Source organism: Salvia miltiorrhiza, chromosome 4 (assembly GCF_028751815.1).
Source record: "Salvia miltiorrhiza cultivar Shanhuang (shh) chromosome 4, IMPLAD_Smil_shh, whole genome shotgun sequence".
NCBI lineage: Eukaryota > Viridiplantae > Streptophyta > Magnoliopsida > Lamiales > Lamiaceae > Salvia > Salvia miltiorrhiza.
In genome coordinates, this window is record NC_080390.1 from 55,751,698 (window position 1) to 55,777,947 (window position 26,250).

At 32.8% G+C, this 26,250-nt stretch overlaps 4 protein-coding genes across 4 annotated transcripts; 1 reads left to right on the forward strand and 3 right to left on the reverse strand.

The window, feature by feature from the left end:
* Positions 1-2,026: 2,026 nt before the first annotated feature.
* Positions 2,027-13,397, reverse strand: LOC131023649 (probable alkaline/neutral invertase B). The gene is made up of 9 exons (XM_057953193.1): positions 13,392-13,397; positions 12,444-12,774; positions 12,030-12,119; positions 11,524-11,696; positions 6,548-6,644; positions 5,367-5,693; positions 5,263-5,294; positions 2,179-2,373; positions 2,027-2,077 (listed from the first exon to the last, which is right to left on the reverse strand). Exons 1-9 carry the CDS (start codon positions 13,395-13,397, stop codon positions 2,027-2,029), a joined length of 1,302 nt encoding a protein of 433 aa, XP_057809176.1.
* Positions 13,398-15,157: 1,760 nt separating this feature from the next.
* Positions 15,158-19,520, forward strand: LOC131020932 (DUF21 domain-containing protein At4g14240). Its single transcript, XM_057949981.1, has 12 exons — positions 15,158-15,625; positions 16,610-16,686; positions 16,838-16,921; positions 17,013-17,126; positions 17,356-17,439; positions 17,509-17,580; positions 17,679-17,746; positions 17,964-18,051; positions 18,130-18,203; positions 18,285-18,645; positions 18,753-18,881; positions 19,159-19,520. The coding sequence occupies exons 1-12, from the start codon at positions 15,370-15,372 to the stop codon at positions 19,231-19,233; spliced, it is 1,482 nt and encodes a 493-aa protein (XP_057805964.1). The 5' UTR covers positions 15,158-15,369; the 3' UTR covers positions 19,234-19,520.
* A 408-nt stretch (positions 19,521-19,928) lies between these two features.
* Positions 19,929-22,663, reverse strand: LOC131020933 (putative transferase At4g12130, mitochondrial; the record flags this gene model as incomplete). Its single annotated transcript, XM_057949982.1, is given in 6 exon segments — positions 19,929-20,226; positions 20,228-20,289; positions 20,367-20,525; positions 20,741-20,839; positions 21,000-21,253; positions 22,065-22,663. Coding segments are annotated over 6 exon segments (1,347 nt in total), but the record flags the coding sequence as incomplete, so codon positions are not given.
* A 984-nt stretch (positions 22,664-23,647) lies between these two features.
* LOC131020934 (small polypeptide DEVIL 21) lies at positions 23,648-24,071 on the reverse strand. Its single transcript, XM_057949983.1, has one exon. It carries the CDS (start codon positions 23,906-23,908, stop codon positions 23,762-23,764), a length of 147 nt encoding a protein of 48 aa, XP_057805966.1. The 5' UTR covers positions 23,909-24,071; the 3' UTR covers positions 23,648-23,761.
* Between the last annotated feature and the right edge of the window lie 2,179 nt (positions 24,072-26,250).

Consider the following 26,250-nt stretch of genomic DNA (forward strand, 5'->3'; position numbering starts at 1 on the left):
AAATAGAAGGCCGTGAGTTATATAATGGTTCCGATAATCAAATGGATATGTAGGATTTATAATTAAATGAATATGTTGGATTTATCTAATAGTTTTATACGATTATTTAATAGTATATAATTTATCTATAAATTTATATGATTATTTCATAGTTTTTAAATGTAAAAATTGATTAGAAATGTATAAATAAACAAGAATGAATGAAAATTGAGGAAAATTAGAATGAAGTGATTATATAATGTCACGTACTAATGTAGTTATATAATGGTTCTGATAATAAAATGGATATGTAGGATTTATAATTAAATGGATATGTTGGATTTATCTAATAGTTTTATACGATTATTTAATAGTATAGAATTTTTCTATAAATTTATATGATTATTTAATAATTTTTAAATGTAAAAAATGATTAGAAATGTATAAATAAATAAGAATGAATGAGAATTGAGAAAAATTAGAATGGAGTGATTATACGATGCCACGTAGGATATGATTTATTTTGCTATAATGTAAAAATTGATAGAAATGTATAAATAAATAAGAATGAATGAGAATTGAGAAAAATTAGAATAAAGTGATTATACGATGCCACATAGAATAAGATTTATTTTGCTATAATATATAGACTAGCGTCAAACCCGTTGAAATTCGACGGGAATCATTTTATGTCATCATTTATAATTATTTTATGTTATTTTTATTACTATAACATATGAAATAGTTTATATATAAATTATTTTTTTAATTAATTTGATATGATCAAATTAAATTAGTAATACAATATTTGAAATAATATTAATCTGAATCACTTTCGGCAATTAAATGTAGGTTGTGATAATGGAAATACATTTTTATATAAATATTCATTTGATGAAGTTTATAAAAAAATTGATGTCGGATTGAAGATTTTAGAAGAAAAAAAATGTAAATTTAAAGTATGATATGATGTACGATTGATGTGTCGCATCTGTTAATCGTATATCGATAATATTTACTCTCTCCGTCCCTCAAATATTTTTTTTTTCTATTTTGGTTCGTCCCCAAAACAACTTCCTAACATATTTTTGGAAACAATTTCACTAATTATTATTCTTACAATTTCACTTTTTGTGGGACTCGTTCTCCACTGCTAACTATCACTCTTATAATTTCACTTTTTGTGGGGCTCATTCTCAACTTATCAAATACATAACTAACTTTTATTAAAACTCGTGTCATCCTCTCTTAGGAGAATGTTTGGGGGACGGAGGGAGTATGAAGTTTGTTCAAATTCTTTAAATTTGACGGATAAAGAATAATTTAATTAAACATATGTCATCTGACTATCTCTCATATGGACCTAATAAAACCAGATAATCATATGAAGCTCTAAAGACCACACATAACATTTGAACGTCAAAATTTTGAAAATCATATTATTTGGAGTTTGAAATACCACATCTGAATTTTGAACATCATCTTGTATGGAGCTTGAAGATTATAACTTACTTGTGAGTATCATTTTCTCTAGAATTTGTGAAACTATAATCAAGTTATGGGAACAATCTCGTCTCAAACTTTAAACAACATCGTGAAATTTGAAATCATATTCAATCATATATATATATATATATATATATATATATATATAGTTAATTATTTAAGTAAATACATCTATATATAAACGTATTATATATATACATATTAATTTGTGAGTATGATGTGATAAACTTAAACTAATATTATATAAAATAAAATACAAATATAAATCTTTTTTAAATATGGAAATTGATTAATAATTTAGAAAAAAATAAGAATGAATGAAAATTGAAGAAAATTAAAATAGAGTGATTATACGGCGCCATGTATGATAGGATTTATTTTGCTATTATATATATATAAAATAGATGGATTGGGCACATGCATGTATTTTATTTATCTATAACATTTAGTTGAAGAATATATTTATCTATCTCTCATATATTTAACTATAACATTTGAATTTATTTAGCTACAAATACTTTTTATAGCTAAAAGTTTGTAACTACACCTCGTAAGTAGCATTAGCTGATTCAGAATCTGAGAACACAGAAGACTTGAACAAGAGATTGAAGAATAAAATGCAAAAGGAAAAGCAGAAAATTCACATCAATATGATGCTTACACTACAAGTCTCTTTATCAGTTTGCACAGTACTGTATTAACCCCAGCTTGTTCAAGATTGTACTCGACCATTTTCCATTCTGTCGGCTTGCTCTCCAAGCAAAACGAGAAGTGTTTTTTGACTCCAAGTTTTGTGTTGTTGCCTGGGGAACACACTGACTTAGGGCCACCTCTCACAGTCCATATCTCACCTCTTGATCCATCATTTGTTTTTACTTGTCTTTGCACCTTTCCAGAAGAATTCACTGTCAACTTAGTATAGACATACAAAATTTGCACCTTTTTTCTTCTATCTTGAGGGTCATTCTCAGAAAAGTGCCATTTCCTATCCAGGGCCGGTCCTGAGGGCGGGCGGGCATGGGCGACGGCCCAGGGCTCCAAAAAATTGAGGGCCCAATTTTTTAATATATCTCATTAATTATAGGCTTTATGTATACTAAAAAATATTAGATAACATAATTTATTGTCAAAAATTCAAAGTTCAATTTAAAATCAATTTCAAATTAATTTGATGATAATTTTGTAACATAATTTTGAGGGCCCAAAATTTTAAATATATCTCATTAATTATAGACTTTATATATACTAAAAAAAATATTAGGCAATATAACTTATTGTCAAATTTATATTATATTAAAACTTCAAAGTTCAAATCGAAATATAAAATTATGCTGACAATGCCAGTTACTGACTTACTGTTCTAAAATGAGCTTCTTAAATTTAAAATTGTTGAAAACGTATTTGAGATCGTCAATGTCCCTAGAGAGATTGAATGATTTGACAATATCTATATACATATATAAAAGCTCAATCACTTTCAAAAATAGTAAGTTAGTTTTCCTACCAAAAATCATCTTACTATTTTTAAAAATAATTTTTTCTTTCTATTTTTTTATCAATCTACTCTAGATAATAATAATAATAATAATAATAATAATAATAATAATAATAATAATAATAATAATAATAATAATAATAATAATAATAATATTCATACAAAAACGTACTAAAAATTTAATAAATGTAAATCATATTAGAAATTCTATTTTTAAGTTATATATATATATATATAATTATTTATCTACAAATTTATATTTTAAGCTAAAAAGTTCTAAAATGAAAAAATATAAGCTTAATCTTAGTAACTGCATTAAATTGTTATAATAAAAAATTTAAATATAAAAATAATACTATATAGTAAAAATATAAAAAAACAGAATAAAATAAACAAATTTTAAAATGTTATGATTCTTGATCATGACAAATTTTAAATTTCATCTTTGCTAGGTTGTATTTGTTAATTTTATCAACATACAAAATTTAAAATTAAACTATATATTCATTAAATAATATATATATATAGATATATATATATATATATATGCTATTAGTACTGTGTATATTTCAGTAGAAATTTTGTAGGAGTATAAGTTATTTTAATATAATGTGTATATATTATATCATCTTTAATTTTGTCATGTATGAACGAAATTAAAATTCAGGGCAAATTTCAGAATGAGCTAAAGTTTATGTATTTATATTGTAACTTTATATAGTTGAAAAAAATAGCAAAATTAACTAATAGTTTGTGAATTTACAGTTAGGGGTGGAAAATCGGGTTGCGGGTATCGGGTATACCCTCACCCGTCCCGATACCCGCGCGGGTATCGGGTACCCGATACCCGCAAAATTCGGGTGGAGGGTCGGGTGCGGGTATCGCATCCTCAAAAATTGCGGGTAGAGGGTACCCTCGGGTATACCCGCGGATACCCGCATTACCCGCAAATAACATTATAAAATTAAAATTAAATAATTTTATTAGATTTTACTTTTAGGAATTAACCCCCAAATCCCCAAAACTCCTCCTAGCCCTAATTTTTATGGATAATCGATGAAATAAAAAGGATATTTTCAATTTTTTTTGTGAAATGCGGGACAAAATACCCTCTCACGGGACGAAATACCCTCTAGCGGGACCAAAAACCCGCAAAATTACAATTAAAAAAAAAATCGCGAGACTGTGAGGGTACCCTCATACCCGCAGCGGGTATCCGCTGCGGGTATTCGGGTACCCGCATCGGGGAAGAGGGTCGGGTGAGGGTGCCATTTTCGGCAGTTTTCGTCCCGCGGGTACCCGCATTTTGCGGGTAGGGTACCCGCGGGTACCCGATTTTCCACCCCTATTTACAGTCAATTAACACCTCAAAAAAATATATATTATGAAATGCAAATAAGTAAAAAGTAATTAAAAGTTCCAAAAATCCTTTCAAAACTAATAGAAAATTTGAAAGAAAAATATCTAGATATTTGGGCGGAAATTTTCTAAATAGATAATAATAATCGTTAGTTAAAAAGGTTTTGTCAAGATCTTGATCATTCATTTTATATCCTCCAATTATATAAGATGGTTTTATCTTCATTTTAATGCTATTATCTTTATTAGAGCTATTTTATATAATAATATAAGTAACTTATAGAATTTTATTTTCTAAATATAATATTCTAAAAAATATAATTTTTTTTACCGTGCATCGCACGAGAGTAATACTAGTTATGTATAGAGATTAAGAGATTTTAGATAACATGCAACTAAAAATGATAGATTAAGTCATTTTTTATAAGTAATGAAAAATTTTATTTTTGGCCCATTTTTATAATTTCGCCCAGGGCCTCATTTTTCTCAGGACCCGGCCCTGGATTCAAGAAATCAAGATCGAACTACATAGATTCAACAGTGCAATTTTTACAACACTACATAGATTCAAGATTCAACAGTGCAATTTTTACAACACTACATAGATTCAAGAAATCAAGATCGAACTACATAGATTCAACAGTGCAATTTTTACAACTCAAGAGTCGAATTAATCATGCAAGGAACTAAAAAAATCATAGATTGGACCAGATCACGTACGCAATGGGACGACCTGTACTGCCCATAGGCAGTGCTACACATAATAATTATAATTATACTCGGACCTGCACTGTTTCACCTTCATAATATTCGGGCCATTTGTCTTGGTAGAGATGTGCTTCGAGCAACTTTATGGCCTAATAATATTCGGGCCATTTGTCTTGGTAGAGATGTGCTTCGAGCAACTTTATGGCCTAATTCACCTTTATGCCTGCTGTGAGAACCCAAATAAGGACTGTGAAACAAAAGAAATTAGGAAGCAATAATCAAATGATAAACTATGAATTAAGATATTAGAAATATGTACCTGGCCAAGAATCACCATTGAGATAACTCCAGCTTTTAGTTTTTTGGTCAGTAACAACATTGTCATGATCTTCATTGAATTCAATTGCTGGATAAACAATTTTTAACGGTATTTGACCAATAAACTCATCCCAATGACTTTCAATGAAGAAGCATATACATGATGCTTGGCGTTTTGTTGCTAAATTGCTCAATATTGCAAGGCAATTTTCAACCAAAAACCACCTAAAATCAATACCAGTTGGACAAGAATTTCCAAGAAAATATCCGGCAGCACCAAGGGACACCCATTGAGGAACATGCTCAGCAATCAACTCATCCAAACGAACTGTTGCATCATACCAAAAGTGATTTTGGATATGCCTTCTTAGAGCAATGATATATACTTTTCTCTAATAGTTGGCTAAACTCTATATCATCACGCTGATGTTTCATCAAGAGCTTTGATGCACATGTCTTGCATCATACCAAAAGTGATTTTGGATATGCCTTCTTAGAGCAATGATATATACTTTTCTCTAATAGTTGGCTAAACTCTATATCATCACGCTGATGTTTGATCAAGAGCTTTGATGCACATGTCATGGCATAGTAAGAGAGTGATTGAATCTCCATTGGATAGCCATGTATACCCTACACCAAAAAGCAAGCAAAACCTAAGAATATAAATTCAAGTTCACCAAAGCAGCAGGCTTCATCAAGCTAATCAGACAGAAAAATCTACCATTTTTTTGCACCCATCTGCACACAATAGTGTAGGCAGTCCATCCGACATACACAATGTGAACACCTTTTTTATTGCAAGTTGCACTTGAGGCAACATGAAAACAGTAAGATCCTTGGACTTCATTGTGTATGCGTACAGAAGCACAGTCCACCATAGGCCACTGTCTATGGGAACGTCCGACCCGAAATCAGCTTCTAAGTTCTCGTATCCTGGCAGAGACGGATCTAGAGGCCGGGCAGCCTCGGCGGTCGCCCGGTCAATTTTTTTTTATTACCTATATATATGTATATATTTTGATGAAATCTCGGCGGTCGCACGATCTGTTTTCTTTACTAAAAATTTATTAAAAACACTCGATGAAATCTCGCCCGGTCCTAATTAAATTCTTAGATCCGTCCCTGTATCCTGGGTCAATGGTGTCAACTGTGAGTCTGTGAAACTATGACAAAACACACCATTTCGGGAAAGTTCAAGACTCGTCAATAGAAATGTTTTCACAATGTTCAAATCACATTTATCATCATCACCACTTGACAAATCCCTCAAGAATACCTGCAATGCAAAGAAAGCAAATGAAAATGCAAACGAAAACCATCTGCACCAGACTAGGAATCAAACTTGGCAGCAATCATCAAGTAATTAATGTAACAAATAATAGAAATATTTTTTCATGGGATGCAATGTTATCTCCGATTGGCATGTCATAATAAAAAAGTTAACGAAAAAGAAGCAAAGGAATATATGTGAATAAAATACACATAATTGATGCATGGAAGATTGTGAATGTCGAAAAAGAAGCAAAGGAATATATATGATACATATCCATATAATATATCCGCCAATATTGTATGGATGTCAAAATAGCCCGAAACTGACGGGTCGACCCGAATAGATCAATAAGAAAGGTGGGTTACCACTGAAAATTTGTAGCCGGAAATTTTTTTAGCCCGAATAGCTCGAACCGAAAATAGCCCGAAAACCGAGTGGATTGGCCCGATTAACCGAATACTTTCTTAATAATTATTTTTTAAACTTTAATACTTTATTTTTTATTTTGATATAACATTCTGATGCTTGTAGAATATGTTTTGATTATTTTTTTTAATGGTTAATAATAGATATATATGATATAAAAGTCAAAAAACGATAGTCATTTATGCTTTATTTGTATATAATTCATAACGATAACAAAGTTAATATTAGATATTATATAAATTTACATTAAAATAACATTAATTTTTGTATCTAAAATAAGGCAAAATATTTTTTATTTAAAAAACACGACATATTTTTAGTACAAGAATATAATTATCTATGTAAAAAAATTATACATATAAAAAATCATAACTTGCGGGCCCGACGGGTTAGCCCGAAACCGAGTGGGTTAGGGTTAGGGTCGAAAAAATTTTAGCCCAAAAAAAAAAAAAAAATCGACTAACCCGAATAAAAAATATAGCTCGAAACCAAATGTGTTGGCCCGAAACCGAGTGGATTGGCCCGATTGACATACCTTTAATTGTATCACTAATAAAATGTTAAAGTTAATAAACTGAAGATTACAGTTTCACAAACTAAAGTCGACAAATAAATTTTCTACCTCTTCTCTTTTATTTTATCATTCTTAATTAACGTTGAGGAACTTTGAGGTTTTGATGTGGGATAATTTTAAAACGTTACTAAACTACTAATCGAAGATTTTATAGCAATATTAAACGGTAAAAACTCCACACTTGGTGCAACCTTCACATTGATAGTTTTTTCTACAGTATTGAATTTTAATTAATAACATGCGTCGACTAAGAATGAATCATTCCATACGAATCTAGTTAAACAATTATTCGTACTGTCATTTATATGTACTTTTTGATTTGGCATGTGGGATAATTTATATACTCCATTTGGTCCCCGAATTCGAACATCATATATATATGAACATCTAACGAACTGAGTTCAAGTCCAAACTCGAATTCAATCGAGCATTATTCGAACCGAGCTCGATAAACAAGTGACGAGTCAAACTCGATCAAAAAGATAAAAACTTGAATCGAATTTGAATATCCCGAATATTTGAACAAGCTGAGCTTGAGCCTACTGGTATTCGGCTCGTTTACCACCCTAAATGAGATCACCACCAATTTTTTGGGGACTTTGACATCAATTTTTTATAATGGCGACGTTGAATTTATTTTAATTATTAATATGACATGAAGTTTCTAGTTTTTAGTAATTTTTATTTTTCCATTAGATATTTTGACGCTAGCAACGCAATCATGTACATAAAATAAGTGCTTTTTAAACCTCATCATGTAAACTAGCGTCTAACCCGTCGAAATTCGACGAGAATTATTTTATGCCATTATTTATAATTATTTTATATTATTTTTATTACTATAGCATACGAAATAGTTTATATATACATTATTTTTTTTTATTAATTTGATATGATCAAATTAAATTAATAGTACAATATTTCTATTAATAGTACAATATTCCTATTAATAGTACAATAGTTTATATATAAATTTTTAATTTGATATGTAAATTTGAAGTATGATATGATGTACGATTGATGTGTTGCATTTGCTATTAATTGTATATCGATAATATTTACTCTCTCTGTCCCTAAAACATTTTTTTTTTCTATTTTGGTTCGTCCCCAAAACATCTTCCTAACCTATTTTTGAAAATAATTTCACTAATTATTATTCTTACAGTTTCACTTTTTGTGGGACTCGTTCTCCACTTTCACTAACTATCACTCTTACAATTTCACTTTTTGTGGGACTCATTCTCCACTTATCAAATACATAACTAACTTTTATTAAAACTTGTGTCATCCCCTCTTAGGAAGATATTTGGGGGCGGAGGGAGTATTAAATTTGTTCAAATTCTTTAAATTTGGCGGATAAGAAATAATTTAATTAAACATATGTTATCTGAGTATCATCTCATATGGACCTAATAAGACCAGATAATCATATGAAGCTCTAAAGACCGCATATGACATTTGAAGTCAAAATTTTGAAAATCATATTCTTTGAAGTTTGAAATACAACATCTGAATTTTGAGCATTATCTTGTATGAAGCTTGAAGATTATAACTTACTTGTGAGTATCATTTGTCTAGAGTTTGTGAAACTATAATTAAGTTATGAGAATAATCTCGTTTGGAACTTGACATGCCATCTCTGACTTTTGAGCACCCTCTCGTGTGGAACTTGAAAAATCACAACTTAGTTTTGAGCATCATCTTGTCTGAAACTTAAAATGTCATAACTGAGTTTTGAGCATTATCTTGTCTGAAGTTTGAAAGATCATAACTGACTTATGAGCATTATCTCGTCTAGAGTTTGAAAGATCATAATTGAATCTTGGTAATCTCGCATCTTACTTATGAGCATCATCTCTAAAACTTGAAATACGACAAATTGAGTTACAAGCATCATCTCGTCTCAAACTTTATACAATATCGTCAAATTTGAAATCATATTCAATCATATATATACTCAATTACTTTATTAAAACCCGTGCCCTTTTGAACTGGATACATAAAGCCGGGACGGAGGGAGTATTAGATAACATAATTTATTGTCAAAAATTCAAAGTTCAATTTAAAATCAATTTCAAATTAATTTGATGATAATTTTGTAACATAATTTTGAGGGCCCAAAATTTTAAATATATCTCATTAATTATAGACTTTATATATACTAAAAAAAATATTAGGCAATATAACTTATTGTCAAATTTATATTATATTAAAACTTCAAAGTTCAAATCGAAATATAAAATTATGCTGGCAATGCTAGTTACTGACTTACTGTTCTAAAATGAGCTTCTTAAATTTAAAATTGTTGAAAACGTATTTGAGATCGTCAATGTCCCTAGAGAGATTGAATGATTTGACAATATCTATATACATATATAAAAGCTCAATCACTTTCAAAAATAGTAAGTTAGTTTTCCTACCAAAAATCACCTTACTATTTTTAAAAATAATTTTTTCTTTCTATTTTTTTTATCAATCTACTCTAGATAATAATAATAATAATAATAATAATAATAATAATAATAATAATAATAATATTCATACAAAAACGTACTAAAAATTTAATAAATGTAAATCATATTAGAAATTCTATTTTTAAGTTATATATATATATATATAATTATTTATCTACAAATTTATATTTTAAGCTAAAGAGTTCTAAAATGAAAAAATATAAGCTTAATCTTAGTAACTGCATTAAATTGTTATAATAAAAAATTTAAATATAAAAATAATACTATATAGTAAAAATATAAAAAAACAGAATAAAATAAACAAATTTTAAAATGTTATGATTCTTGATCATGACAAATTTTAAATTTCAACTTTGCTAGGTTGTATTTGTTAATTTTATCAACATACAAAATTTAAAATTAAACTATATATTCATTAAATAATATATATATATATATATATATATATATATATATATATGCTATTAGTACTGTGTATATTTCAGTAGAAATTTTGTATAAGTTATTTTAATATAATGTGTATATATTATATCATCTTTAATTTTGTCATGTATGAACGAAATTAAAATTCAGGGCAAATTTCAGAATGAGCTAAAGTTTATGTATTTATACTGTAACTTTATATAGTTGAAAAAAATAGCAAAATTAACTAATAGTTTGTGAATTTACAGTCAATTAACGCCTCAAAAAAATATATATTATGAAATTCAAATAAGTAAAAAGTAATTAAAAGTTCCAAAAATCCTTTCAAAACTAATAGAAAATTTGAAAGAAAAATATCTAGATATTTTGGGTGGAAATTTTCTAAATAGATAATAATAATCGTTAGTTAAAAAGGTTTTGTCAAGATCTTGATCATTCATTTTATATCCTCCAATTATATAAGATGGTTTTATGCTATTATCTTTATTAGACCTATTTTATATAATAATATAAGTAACTTATAGAATTTTATTTTCTAAATATAATATTCTAAAAAATATACCGTGCATCGCACGGGAGTAATACTAGTTATGTATAGAAAAAGAGATTAAGAGATTTTAGATAACATGCAACTAAAAATGATAGATGAAGTCATTTTTTATAAGTAATGAAAAATTTAATTTTTCAATATATTGAGGGCACATTTTTATAATTTCGCCCAGGGCCTCTCATTTTTCTCAGGACCCGGCCCTGGATTCAAGAAATCAAGATCGAACTACATAGATTCAACAGTGCAATTTTTACAACACTACATAGATTCAAGAAATCAAAATCGAACTACATAGATTCAACAGTGCAATTTTTACAACTCAAGAGTCGAATTAATCATGCAAGGAACTAAAAAAATCATAGATTGGACCAGATCACGTACGCAATGGCGACGACCTGTACTGCCTACACATAATAATTATAATTATACTCGGACCTGCACTGTTTCACCTTCATAATATTCGGGCCATTTGTCTTGGTAGAGATGTGCTTCGAGCAACTTTATGGCTTCACCTTCATAATATTCGGGCCATTTGTATTGGTAGAGATGTGCTTCGAGCAACTTTATGGCTTCACTAGCAATGTCACCTTTATTCACCTTTATGCATCCTGCTGTGAGAACCCAAATAAGGGCAGTGAAACAAAAGAAATTAGGAAGCAATAATCAAATGATAAACTATGAATTAAGATATTAGAAATATGTATCTGGCCAAGAATCACCATTGAGATAACTCCAACTTTTAGTTTTTTGGTCAGTAACAACATTGTCATGATCTTCATTGAATTCAATTGCTGGATAAACAATTTTTAACGGTATTTGACCAATAAACTCATCCCAATGACTTTCAATGAAGAAGCATATACATGATGCTTGGCGTTTTGTTGCTAAATTGCACAATATTGCAAGGCAATTTCCAACCAAAAACCACCTAAAATCAATACCAGTTGGACAAGAATTTCCAAGAAAATATCCGGCAGCACCAAGGGACACCCATTGAGGAACATGCTCAGCAATCAACTCATCCAAACGAACTGTTGCATCATACCAAAACTGATTTTGGATATGACTTCTTAGAGAAATGATATATACTTTTCTCTAATAGTTGGCTAAACTCTATATCATCACGCTGATGTTTGATCAAGAGCTTTGATGCACATGTCATGGCCATAGTAAAAGAGTGATTGAATCTCCATTGGATAGCCATGTATACCCTACACCAAAAAGCAAGCAAAACCTAAGAATATAAATTCAAGTTCACCAAAGCAGCAGGCTTCATCAAGCTAATCAGAAAGAAAAATCTACCATTTTTTTGCACCCATCTGCACACAATAGTGTAGGCAGTCCATCCGACATACACAATGTGAACACCTTTTTTATTGCAAGTTGCACTTGAGGCAACATGGAAACAGTAAGATCCTTGGACTTCATTGTGTATGCGTACAGAAGCACGGTCCACCATAGGCCACTGTCTATGGGAACGTCCGACCCGAAATCAGCTTCTAAGTTCTCGTATCCTGGGTCAATGGTGTCAACTGTGAGTCTGAAACTATGACAAAACACACCATTTCGTGAAAGTTCAAGACTCGTCAATAGAAATGTTTTCACAATGTTCAAATCACATTTATCATCATCACCACTTGACATCAAGAGTGCCAGTCCAACGGGGACAAAATCCCTCAAGAATACCTGCAATGCAAACCAAAACCATCTGCACCAGACTAGGAATCAAACTTGGCAGCAATCATCAAGTAATTAATGTAACAAATAATAGAAATATTTTTTCATGGGATGCAATGTTATCTCCGATTGGCATGTCATAATCAAAAAGTTAACGAAAAAGAAGCAAAGGAATATATGTGAATAAAATACAGATAAGTGATGCATGGAAGATTGTGGTGGCCTGAAACCGAGTGGATTGGCCCGAAACCGAGTGGATTGGCCCGATTGACATACCTTTAATTGTATCACTAATAAAATGTTAAAGTTAATAAACTGAAGATTACAGTTTCACAAACTAAAGTCGAGAAATAAATTTTCTACCTCTTCTCTTTTATTTTATCATTCTTAATTAACTTTGAGGAACTTTGAGGTTTTGATGTGGGATAATTTTAAAACGTTACTAAACTACTAATCGAAGATTTTATAGCAATATTAAACGGTAAAAACTCCACACTTGCATGCCGGTTAGCGCGGTGCAACCTTCACATTGATAGTTTTTTCTACTGTATTGAATTTTAATTAATAACATGCGTCGACTAAGAATGAATCATTCCATACGAATCTAGTTAAACAATTATTCGTACTGTCATTTATATGTACTTTTGATTTGGCATGTGGGATAATTTATATACTCCATTTGGTCCCCGAATTCGAACATCATATATATATGAACATCTAACGAACTGAGTTTAAGGCCAAACTCGAATTCAATCGAGCATTATTTGAGCCGAGCTCGATAAACAAGTGACGAGTCAAACTCGATCAAAAAGATAAAAACTTGAATCGAATTTGAATATCCCGAATATTTGAACAAGCTGAGCTTGAGCCTACTGGTATTCGGCTCGTTTACCACCCTAAATGAGATCACCACCAATTTTTTGGAGACAACGACATCAATTTTTTATAATGGCGACGTTGAATTTATTTTAATTATTAATATGACATGAAGTTTCTAGTTTTTAGTAATTTTTATTTTTCCATTAGATATTTTGACGCTAGCAACGCAATCATGTACATAAAATAAGTGCTTTTTAAACCTCGTCATGTAAACTAGCGTCTAACCCGTCGAAATTCGACGGGAATTATTTTATGTCATTATTATAATTATTTTATGTTATTTTTATTACTATAGCATACGAAATAGTTTATATATAAATTATTTTTTTTATTAATTTGATGTGATCAAATTAAATTAATAGTACAATATTTGAAATAATATTAATTTTAATCACTTTCGCCAATTAAATGTAGGTTGTGATAATAGAAATATATTTTTATATAAATATTCATTTGATGAAGTTTATAAAAAGTTGATGTGGGATTGAATATTTTGGAAAAAAAAAATGTAAATTTGAAGTATGATATGATGTACGATTGATGTGTTGCATTTGCTATTAATTGTATATCGATAATATTTACTCTCACTGTCCCTAAAACATTTTTTTTTTCTATTTTGGTTCGTCCCCAAAACATCTTCCTAGCCTATTTTTGAAAATAATGTCACTAATTATTATTCTTACAGTTTCACTTTTGTGGGACTCGTTCTCCACTTTCACTAACTATCACTCTTACAATTTCGCTTTTTGTGGGACTCATTCTCCACTTATCAAATACATAACTAACTTTTATTAAAACTTGTGTCATCATCTCTTAGGAAGATATTTGGGGGCGGATGGAGTATTAAATTTGTTCAAATTTTTTAAATTTGACGGATAAGAAATAATTTAATTAAACATATGTTATCTGAGTATCATCTTATATGGACTTAATAAGACCAGATAATCATATGAAGCTCTAAAGACCGCATATGACATTTGAACGTCAAAATTTTGAAAATCATATTCTTTGAAGTTTGAAATACCACGTCTGAATTTTGAGCATTATCTTGTATGGAGCTTGAAGATTATAACTTACTTGTGAGTATCATTTGTCTAGATTTTGTGAAACTATAATTAAGTTATGAGAATAATCTCGTTTGGAGCTTGACATGCCATCTCTGACTTTTGAGCACCCTCTCGTGTGGAACTTGAAAAATCACAACTTAGTTTTGAGCATTATCTTGTCTGAAACTTAAAATGTCATAACTGAGTTTTGAGCATTATCTTGTCTGAAGTTTGAAAGATCATAATTGACTTATGAGCATTATTTCGTCTAGAGTTTGAAAGATTATAATTGAGTCTTGCTAATCTCACATCTTACTTATGAGCATCATCTCTAAAACTTGAAAGACGACAAATTGAGTTACAAGCATCATCTCGTCTCAAACTTTATACAATATCGTCAATTTTGAAATCATATTCAATCACATATATAGTTAATTATATAGACTATAGTACTCCAATTTAGAAGTATTAATAATTTATTTTCTAAAAAAAATAATAATCATTCTGACATACCCTGCAAATCCCACCCACCTCTCTCTCTCTCTCTCTCTCTCTCTCTCTCACATCTGAATATCTCTCACACACGTAGACTCGAGGCGGATATTGACACTGGTGGGCAGCGATCACCACGAACGTGCGGGTCTGAATTCGAGCCGGAATTCGGCGAGGGGGAAGAATTATGCACTTTGTAAATGCGGCGGCGCTGCTCTCGATAGCGTTGAAGAACGGCGGCGGCGGCGGCGGAGGAGGAGGGATGTTAGGATCGGAGATAGAGTTCGGCGACGTGTGGTGGTACGTCTACGCGGGAATATCGTGCCTATTGGTGATGTTCGCGGGGGTAATGTCGGGGCTCACGCTGGGACTCATGTCGCTGGGCCTCGTCGAGCTCGAGATCCTCCAGCGCAGCGGCACCCCCTCCGAGAAGAAACAGGCTGGTTCGAAAACTATCCTCCTATTTATTTATTTTTTAATCAGAAATTTTGAATCTAGTTTTTGATCGTTCGTGTTTATTTGTTTTTTTTTTTTTTGGATTGAGATGATTGATGCTGAGATGGCTAGGATTAGGTTTTTGATTTAGTTGTTGTTTTTGATTGTTTGTTTTTCGAGGTGATTGGAGCTATAGGCTTAGGAATTAGGATTGATTTTAGTTATAAAAGAATTTGGGGATTGGATAGTGATGGAATTTTGGTAGGAATGGGTTGGATTGCTTGAAATGTTTATGTATTAGATTTAGAATTAAGTTTTAGGTTGAAAAGGGGATCTTTGAAATGATGCTATTTTTGCTTTTAGTTGGCTTTTTGATGCCCTGCAGCTTGAAATAGGTTTAATTCCTGATGATAAAACTGGATAAAGAGTTGAAGCTTTTTGATAAGGGAATCTCAGTTTCATTTAGGGGCCATTTACTTTTCATGATTGATAAAATAAGTTGCATGATTGAATATTTTTATTTTTATTACTAGGAATCTAGGATATCTCCAATCACACCCTTTGAATGGGATATAAATCAAGTAAGAATTAGCTGAAATTATAGAAATTATCAAGGGCATGGGGATATTCCAAAGTTTCGTCTTAGTAAACAATGAATTTGCCTTACTATTTTTTTTTAATCTATCAAGGCTAATCCTCAAAAGTAAACATACCCTTTATTGTACACAACCATTGTTGCTTTTCTATTAGTAATATTCTTGAAAGTTTTGATGATGCTTCATTGTTATCACTTAGTTTTTGAGAAGTTAATTTGGGATGGTAATAGGCTTGAGATGGAGTTTATAATGAGAAGCAAATACTGGAATCTCGATTTTCTTGACTTATGCTTAGCCGATGTGATCAAAGGCTAGAATAGGAAAGTACATTTGAACCAAGTTACTTTTTTTTTATACTTTTTCCCCTTCAATCTGAACCAAGTTAATTTTCTTCAGCTAGGATATTTCCGGTGGTTCAGAAGCAGCATCAGCTTCTTGTGACATTGCTTTTATGTAATGCCGGTGCAATGGAGGTACTGATTAATTTTGTTCTAAATAGGCGTTTCTCAGTCATCAAAGAGGCTGAAAACGAGCAAAGTTGCATATTCTTGTACTAGCTGGTCTTTGAGTTTAGAGCTTTGTATTGCATATATGCTTACTTTCACCTCTATTTGCAACTTGCAGGCCCTTCCTCTCTACCTAGACAAGATCTTCAATCAATATGTTGCCATTATACTATCAGTCACTTTTGTCTTATTTTTTGGAGAGGTATTCATTTATATGTGTTCAACCTTTCCATTCTCCCTGACCCTCACTTTTTGGTGTTCATTCGCCTATGAGTTTTTAATTATTTTGTCAGGTCATCCCTCAAGCAATATGCACTAGATATGGGCTCGCCGTGGGTGCTAATTTTGTGTGGCTTGTTCGTTTTCTGATGGTCATTTGCTACCCGATTGCTTACCCAATTGGCAAGGTAATTAGAGACTGCCAATATGTTTTATTAGCGTTTTCTTCGGTCAAAGTGATTGCATATTTACATTCATCAATTTTGTTTTTAGATTTGTCCTACCTTTCAAATGCTGAAGTTTGATATTTAAATCTATCTACTTCCCCACATGCATCACCGGCCCTTGCCACCCCCCACGGGTGCCCTAATTGATTGAAACTCTGAATCTTGTGATTTGGTCGTTCAATGAATTCAGGTTCTGGATTTGGTTCTGGGACACAATGATGCACTTTTTAGACGAGCTCAGCTGAAAGCTCTTGTTTCTATCCACAGCCAGGAGGTAAAACACTTGCAAGCTGCTCGAGTCTTTTATTCTTTATGAAATTAAGCTATCCTCTTTTGTTTTTAGGCTGGAAAAGGCGGTGAACTAACACATGATGAGACAACAATTATTAGTGGAGCGCTTGATTTGACGGAGAAGGTATGGTGATAGCAGCTTGTACTCCTTAGTCCTTACATGATACTCCATTTTCCTTATTATTTCTCTTATTATTCTATTCACCTGCTAACTCTGACCAGACTGCTGAGGAGGCCATGACGCCAATCGAGTCAACATTTTCACTTGATGTTAACTCAAAGCTAGACTGGTACGATTTGCTTGCCTGATAGAAAAGATTTCTTTACATTGCTCAGATAGGAATGACGGTTTCTAGCCTCATTAGTGAAGTAAGATGGTGCCAATATAGCATTATATTCTTATATTTGATATGTAGATCCCTTTTGAAGTGCCAGAGTTTTCATTCTACGTAAGTTCATTTATTGATTTAAGAGAAACATCATATAAATTGATTTGCATCGTCTCAGGGAAGCAATTGGTAAGGTTCTGGCTCGTGGTCATAGCCGCGTTCCTGTCTATTCTGGGAATCCGAAGAACATTATCGGACTTTTACTGGTAAGATTCCGAAAATATTGACTTCACTAATCTATTATCCTTAATGCTCGATCCTTACACTCGCATAGCGATAATTAGGTAAAAAGTCTTCTCACTGTGAGAGCAGAAACAGAGACTCCTGTTAGTGCTGTTTCTATTCGAAGAATTCCTCGGTATGGTGTTGAACTATTGACATTCTCATCGGATATTCGACATTAAGGTGTTAGATTTCATCTGTGCTGTTTCTTTTCCAGTGTTCCTGCGGATATGCCCCTTTACGACATACTCAACGAGTTCCAAAAGGGTAGCAGCCATATGGCAGCTGTTGTGAAGCCCAAAGGCCAAAGCAAAAGGCCTCCGTCGATTTTGGAGAAGTCCGAGGGGAACGAACCCACTAATGGGGATTCGGACATAGCTACCCCGTTGCTAGCAAAGAAAGAAGACAAATCAGATACTGTTGTGGTCGATATTGAAAAGGTTTCAAGGCCTCCATCAAAAGCTAACCTCGCATATAATGAAGCAGTTCTGAACGGATTGGTTGCTCCGGATGAGTCGGAAGATGGCGAGGTCATCGGCATCATCACCTTAGAAGATGTCTTCGAAGAACTTCTACAGGTGGAGATTCTTCGTAGATCAAAATCCATCGCATCTGCATATTGCTCTCACTCTCTCTCTCTCTGCAATTCTTAATGGTTTATGGATTTACTCTTCGAATGATGCAGGAGGAGATCGTTGATGAGACAGATGAGTATGTCGATGTCCATAAAAGGATACGCGTAGCAGCAGCTGCAGCTGCTTCGTCAGTTGCACGAGCCCCTTCAATCCGGAGGTTAACAGCCCAGAAAGGAGCTGTAAGTAAACTCTTCAAATAACTTAAATAAGTGTAACATTATATATATATGTAAATTCTTGTGCCTATATCTTTCTCTTGATATTTTGGGACTGCACCTCGCTCTCTCTCTCACCAAGAAAAAATGAAGAAGAAGAAGAAGAAGAAGAAGAAGAAGAAGATTGAATCCAATGATTGCAATGTGTCTATAAGTTTCCTTTTCCATACATACTTCTGCTGATAGCTGCTCTCTCTCTCTCTCTCTCTCTCTCTCTCTCTCGATCTCGATTTATGCACAGGGATCGAAGCAAGGGCTGACTCTGAAAAAGGCGGGGGAGGACGACACCACCTCCGCGAAGTTGCAGCGTTGGTGAGCCGAAGAGATGATGAGACGCGGTAAATTTCGTACGTAGAGAAAGCCATAATCAGGAGAGGGGTTGATTGTGATTTTGGCCTAGGAATGAAGACTCCAATCTTGTGCAGTAGTGTTCATTCTTTATATGTTTAGACCCCAAAATTTTGCAATATGCAATAAGAAATCTATGTTGCCTTAACTTACATATAAATTATTCGTTGAGATTTTAAGCTTGTATATTTCTAACTCGAGACAAGAATATGATATGTTTTGTTTATTTAATGGCGAAATTACATCCTCAGATTCTTTTTTTACCATGGTAAGAGAAACAGAGACAAAAGAGTTCATGCAATGGTATCTATATATATATATGTATATGTGATGCCAAGTTGAGAAAGGGGAGGGACACATTTTTTTGAAGGAAAATAAATACATATCATGGTTTATAAGTACATTTTTAATTATAGTAATTTAGAATGTACCAAAGATGAAAGAAAATATATTGATTCATTTTATTATTCTTTTTTGTAAATAATTTTTTTGTATTAATTTAAAAAATAACTTTATAGATGAATAATTAGTTATATATACTAAAAATATAATTATAAATATAACTTTTTATTTATTTATTATGATGATAAGAATAATGTGAAATGCTAATTCTCATTATCAAATAATCTTCAATTTATTAATAATTATAATTATTAATATAATAAACTTCACTACTTTATACCTTTAAAAGTTAGTAATATAATAAACTGTATCCACATGTATAAAACTAAAAGGATACAATTATTTCGTATTACAAAAGTTGCAGCTGCGAAGTCGCATACAAATCCTACGCAGCTGGTGTCTGATGAAGAAACCACTCCGACGGCCACCATTTTGGCCGAATGGTCTCAACTTTGATATCTTCGTGGCCGTAAACGGCCAAGCCGCCCGTCTCTTTGAACGCTTCCTCCAACCGTACGAGCGCCAGACCGCGAGACCCAAGTGCAGTCGTCACCGATCCCGGCCTTCTTTCTAGATGCATCATCCATCACTTCTGCACCTGGAGATACTTGCTGCTCCACCTCTGAATTGAATAAACAACGTAGAAATCACCATTACTCGAGAATTCGCAGATGAGTTTAAAAACTCTCAAAGGCTTACCTTTTCCGCTACTGCTCAAGAATCGGACGGGAATTAAACGCTTTCGGATTACTCCACGGTGATGTGTCCGAGCAACAAGTTCTTGGCCAACGTAACATCCTTTGTCGAAGCTTATAGCATTTAGACCAGCAAGATTGTACTCGAGCGGTATTGCCTCGCCTACAAGAATCTTTATAGCTTAAAATCCAGAACATATAAGCAGTTAAGAACAAGCCAAACAGCATGAAAGAGTACACTCATTAGCCAAGAGGGGTTAACGAAACCAGATAGCCGAATAGGAGAGTCGAGATCCAGTGCATTAGAAGTATCATTCGTAATTAGACTATAACTCTAGTAATTGGGAAATGTCAACATAATATGAATCATGTATACACCTTTTGGAATCTCAGAAGAGCCTTCTGCGACTCCTTTCTCTAATCTCCAAAGAAGAAAGTTTCCTTCATCCGTTTCCTTGTCCTCCTCGACTAGAGGCGCTGCAACAAATATATTCATATACCGGATTAATACAAACTAGCAAGTAATTAGGAGATATAAAGTTACATGCCACAAGTGAATCAAACAAATATGCAAATTTGCTATTTTGGATCCTGGCATATTGATACTCACTCAAAAGGATCAAACCAAGAAGCATACGTGTTGCGTGAGATGGAAAGATGCCCCTATATCCTAGACAAGTCAGCCGTGGATCTTTCTGCCAATTCCAACCAATATTATTTCCTTGTGAAGCAGATACGCCCGACTGATCGACTGTACCACCCCAGCCAACAGAATCAGCTTCTGGTTCCTCCTGAGACGAAGACTTCCCTTCAAGGTCCCAACTAAACCGTTGCCAGCACGAAAATTCCTCTCCCACATTCTCAATATCAACCTTAGACCTCAAACGAAATCTGCAAAGTTAGGATCAAAGCAAACATTTAGACTGAGGCTAATCCCTTGTTTTACTTAAATGGAATGAAACTTGATTATTTCTATCATTTAAACTACTTTTGCTTGATTTAAAATAGTAGAAATTTAGCTCATCTTAGTAAACAATGAATCAAGCAAAATTAGCTCAAATGATAGAAATTTATCAAGGGACTTGGAATATCCCAAAGTTCCAACCCATCTTAGTAAACAATCGATTAGCCTACACTATTTTTATCTATCTAGGCTAATCGTCAAAGTAAAACCATCTTATGCGTCAGTTCGTGGTAATGTTTAATACGCTGAGAATGCCGAGCATCCCAAGTTCAGTTGTAGGATCTCCGATGCTAAACCGAAGATTAGAACTACCACAACACAATCTTAAAACATATCCATGCAATAAAGATATTCTATGTCATCTAAATGGAGCATTTACTTTGGAAGATTAGCCTCGATAGATAAAAATAGTAAGGTTAATCCCTTGTTTACTTCGATGGATTGAAGATTTGGGATATCCCAAGATCTTGATTATTTCTATCATTTAAGCTAGTTTTGTTTGATTCCTATTCTATTGAGAATACCAATATGCATCCTATCATTCATGCAAAGTAAACACCTCCTAAAAGCATCCAATTTCAGTTCCAATTCATCTAGCATGTAAAATCACAATCTCCAAATAAATTCATTCAACCTAATTCCCCAAAATCACATAACTCTACACAACAATTCAACTAATCTTCAAAATACCCAAAAATTTCGAGTGTAGCAATAGAAATTGAATACAAAATTCCTCACTTTTTCAAGGCAGCCAAGAGCTCGTCGACGACGGATCCATCCACATCCGCATAAATCTCGAGCTCGCCGGAGTCGGGTCCGGGCCCCGACCCGGTGGCGTCGAGCTTCTCATCAGCACGGGGCGGTCTATACAGGAAGAAATCGTACAGAAACCTCCCTTGAGGAGTCAACATCGCGGCGTACACCGGCGCCGCCGCAACCGCCGGCATGTTAGGGGTGGCGGCGTTCTCCGCCACAGAGTGTGGATCGTCCAAACTCCGCACGTCGTTGGTCACCAAACCCTGGAGGAACTTGAGGGTTTCGGGCCCCCTGAACCGGATCACGGACCGGGTTTTCAGAAGACACGCCATGGGGCCGGCGGAGCTGAGGTTAGTCTGAGCTGAGAAGAAGTCTGAGGAAGCGGAGAGAGGAGCTGAGGCCGTGCATCTTGCGAGGTGAGCGGCTGCAGCCTTCGCGGCGGCGGCGGCGGTAGATGTAAGGGGTTTTTGGGGGAAGGCAACACGTGTGGGCAGGGGTTTATCAGAAGGCAACACGTGTGGCAGCGGCACTGAGCTGACGCCTATCCTGTTTGATGAAATGTCTCTCAAACTTGCGAGTTGTTAATTTTCTTTTTTCATTTTGAGAAACAAATTTCGGAGTTAATAAAGCAGTTAATTACAAAGATTAAAAGATAATCTATTGATTGTCACTAATTAGGAAAATTAACTTAAATATAAAAATTCGTTAAGCAGGTTAATTACACACACATATATATAAAACTATGTATTTATTAATTCGTTGGCACTTATTATTATTATTATTATTATTATTATTATTATTATTATTACATGCTTCATTTCACCACTCATAATTCTTTTTGGTCTTATATGTAGGTACATTTTTTGAAATCGCATCATATTATTTGAATGTTGTTTTATAAATCTCATCATAAAAGCTTTTTTGGAGATCGTGAAATCCTCATATATATGAATTTTCCTGTAAATAAATCAAAATTGAACTGAAGTGAGTTATTTTTTCAGCTAAACTCTAATATATTGCCATAAACATGCATGCATATAAACTACCACCAAATTATTAGGTAATTATATAAAGAGGCATTACTTCAATATACAAATGACATTTGAAGATCTTCAAGTGTCATTTGTATGTTGAAGTTGTGTCATTCGAAAATGTTCAAGTGTCATTTCCCGAATGAAGTAGTGTCATTCTGGAAACCAGTTACACGGTACAACCGATTACACATGAGTATTTGTGTTATATAAATAATCAGCACTAGCTTGATATATTAAATGAAAATTAAGCTTGTAATTGCACGTAGAACATTCCATTAATCTAAATGCAAGATAAAAGTTAAACTAAGCTACTTTTCTTCCTTTTTCCCAATCTTTTTTTTTTCTCTCATTAATTTGCATGTATCTTTGCATGAGAGAGAGAGAGGAGATCAATAGAACGAATGAGAGAGAAACTTTAAAACTCTCAAACTACTTTATTTACAAATCAAGAATCCATCTACATATAACTACAACAATCTCCACTTCAACAAAAAAAATTAATAGACAATAGTTTAAAACTATTATCCTACCCTATGAATAACAACCTTAAAATTAGGTTACATGTTTGAGGAAGATTATACTTAATTAAGGGCACACTACCACAAAAGAAAAAGGAACAACCTTAAAACTAGGTTAATTACATTGTTAAGAATACTTGTCCCAACAAAGAAGCATAGTTATGCAAACTCTCACAATGTAGAGCTTTCCTCTCACTTGTCTCACCACCCTCCTCCATTTCTCAAACCTTTTCCCCATTACCTTCTTCTTCATCTCGATCACCTTCTTCTGCATCTCGATCTCAATCCGAACTCAATCTGATCGACTGATCGATTAATCAAAACCCTAATTCAAGCACCCAATATCCAAGAACTTGTGCAAGAATTTATAGGGCTCGAGCTCAAATTTTGGGTGCATAGTTTGAGGGTACATTGAGGGGACTATGTGCCCTTAAAGTCCTTAGCCATCACGTGCAACAAACCCTATCTAAATCCACGATTAAATACAACTTATCATTGCAATTTGTGACAACCGTGTGTGTGACACGTGTGTTGTAATTATAATATTTAAAATTTAGCCCCACTTTCACTCAAGAAAGCAATATTTTCCCCCCAATTATATTGGTGTGTGTCTATGAATATAAGGCTGGATTTTCTATACCCCAACAAATGAACATGCATGAGCCTCAAATCATTTCTTCAATTTGTCTCTCCAAAGAGGGTCCATATTTTGTTGTTAGAAAAAGGATTTAGGCAATTCCCCTCTTTTTTTAGAGTTAATTATACATAGGTCTTGACCTTTAGGTTTAATTGAAATATATATATATATATATATATATATATATTATATAGGGGAGGGCTAGAATAAAAACACTCTTAAGTGTATAAAATATAAATGATTTTCAACCCTTAGATCATCAAGATCTACGGTTTTTGGATGAATTCGTGGTCCTGGGTTCGAATCCCAAAGGTAGCAAAATTTTATTTTTCACAATTCGTAACCATGTTGGATGAATTCGTAACCCTGTTGGATAAAATTCGTACATTAAAAAACGTTTATATTTATATTTTAAGAAGTGTTTTTACTGTAGCCCTCCCCATACTATATATATATATATATAAATATATATATTAAGACATGCAAAACAAATTAACTATTCCCTCCGTCCCATTGTAAGTGAGACTTTTTTTTTGGCACATGAATTAAGAAAGGTGTATTTTGTGTGTAGATGAAAAAGTGAAAAGGTGTTTAAAGGGTAAAAAATTTACCCAAAAAAGAAAGAGTCTCACTTACAGTGGGACGCCCAAAATAAAAAGAGTCTCAGATACAGTGGGACGAAGGGAGTATGAACTAATTTCAAAAAATTGCAAATATAATATTTTTCATGTGTCATTTTGTGAAAAAAATGGCAAATATGGCACCCGACTGAAGCCGTAAATTTTGTCTCGTGTTAATTCATTTCTGCACAACTCGGCCCAAAACTCGAGTCGTAACGTGTAACTAATCATTATATTTAACGATAAATTAAATTATGTTGCTCTAATAAATAAGTATCCCTTACTAAATGTTCATCTATCAAAGGGAGAAATTTGTGGGGAGTTCAAACTAAACTTCTATGACCCCTATTGTCATTCAAAGGAGGGGACAAAGAGAAGATCTTTTTTCCTTTTTATTTTCCTTTTTCTATTCAACATTTCATTATCTTATCTTAAGCTAATGCAAAAAGAACTAAAGATAAGATTTTCTCCACCAAACATCTTTACAAGATGATAAAGGGGTTGAACCTAAACCTCACACAAAAATAAAAATATCTCTAATGTTCATGACAAGTTGTGGCCCTCTTGTGAGTTTCCATAACAAATTTTTAGGGACAAAACATGCATGGTTTGTTGCCCAATCACAACAACACAAGTGTTAGGCTGTGTTGACAACATTGGGACAAGAATTATCTGTGCCATTTGAATAAAGCCCTATTTTTCAACTCATGATCAAGAAAACATTGAAAATGAAACAAAAAAGAAAAAAAAAAAAATTTGATCAAGATTGGTGCCAGTCATGATCTGCATGAGACATATTTTGCAAGTCATCTCCATTAATGGGATTATTTAAGTTACAATAATGCATGGGAAAGAAGTGGGAAACATTATCTCAAAATTTAAATGATGTGACTAAGTGAGACACCTCCATCGCATCATTCCCATTTTTAAGTGGCAATGGGTGTTCAAATGTTGACATCAATTTTTTTATTTTTTTGGGTGCATAACTGTTGTTGATATTTCGAGGTTTAATTATCGAAGAAATAACATAGTGCATGTTTTAAAATATTGCAAGTATAATACCATTTTTTAATTATGTTTTGCGATTGCAGCATTTAAAGGTGGCATAAGATTTATCAATTTTATTAAATATTATATTATTTCTGACAATTAACCCTATGCTTGAAGTTGATCTTTTATTTTTTATGTTCCCTAATTATAAATTGAATTTTAAGGCAAATTCGTTCTTTTGAAATTAGAGTAAATTAATTATAATTGGGCCACATCTTTATAGTGATTCATTTCTTACTCTTTTTTTTCCAAGCCCTACAATTACTGGTCCTAATTTTTAAGGGAAAACATAGATATATTTGTGAGTTA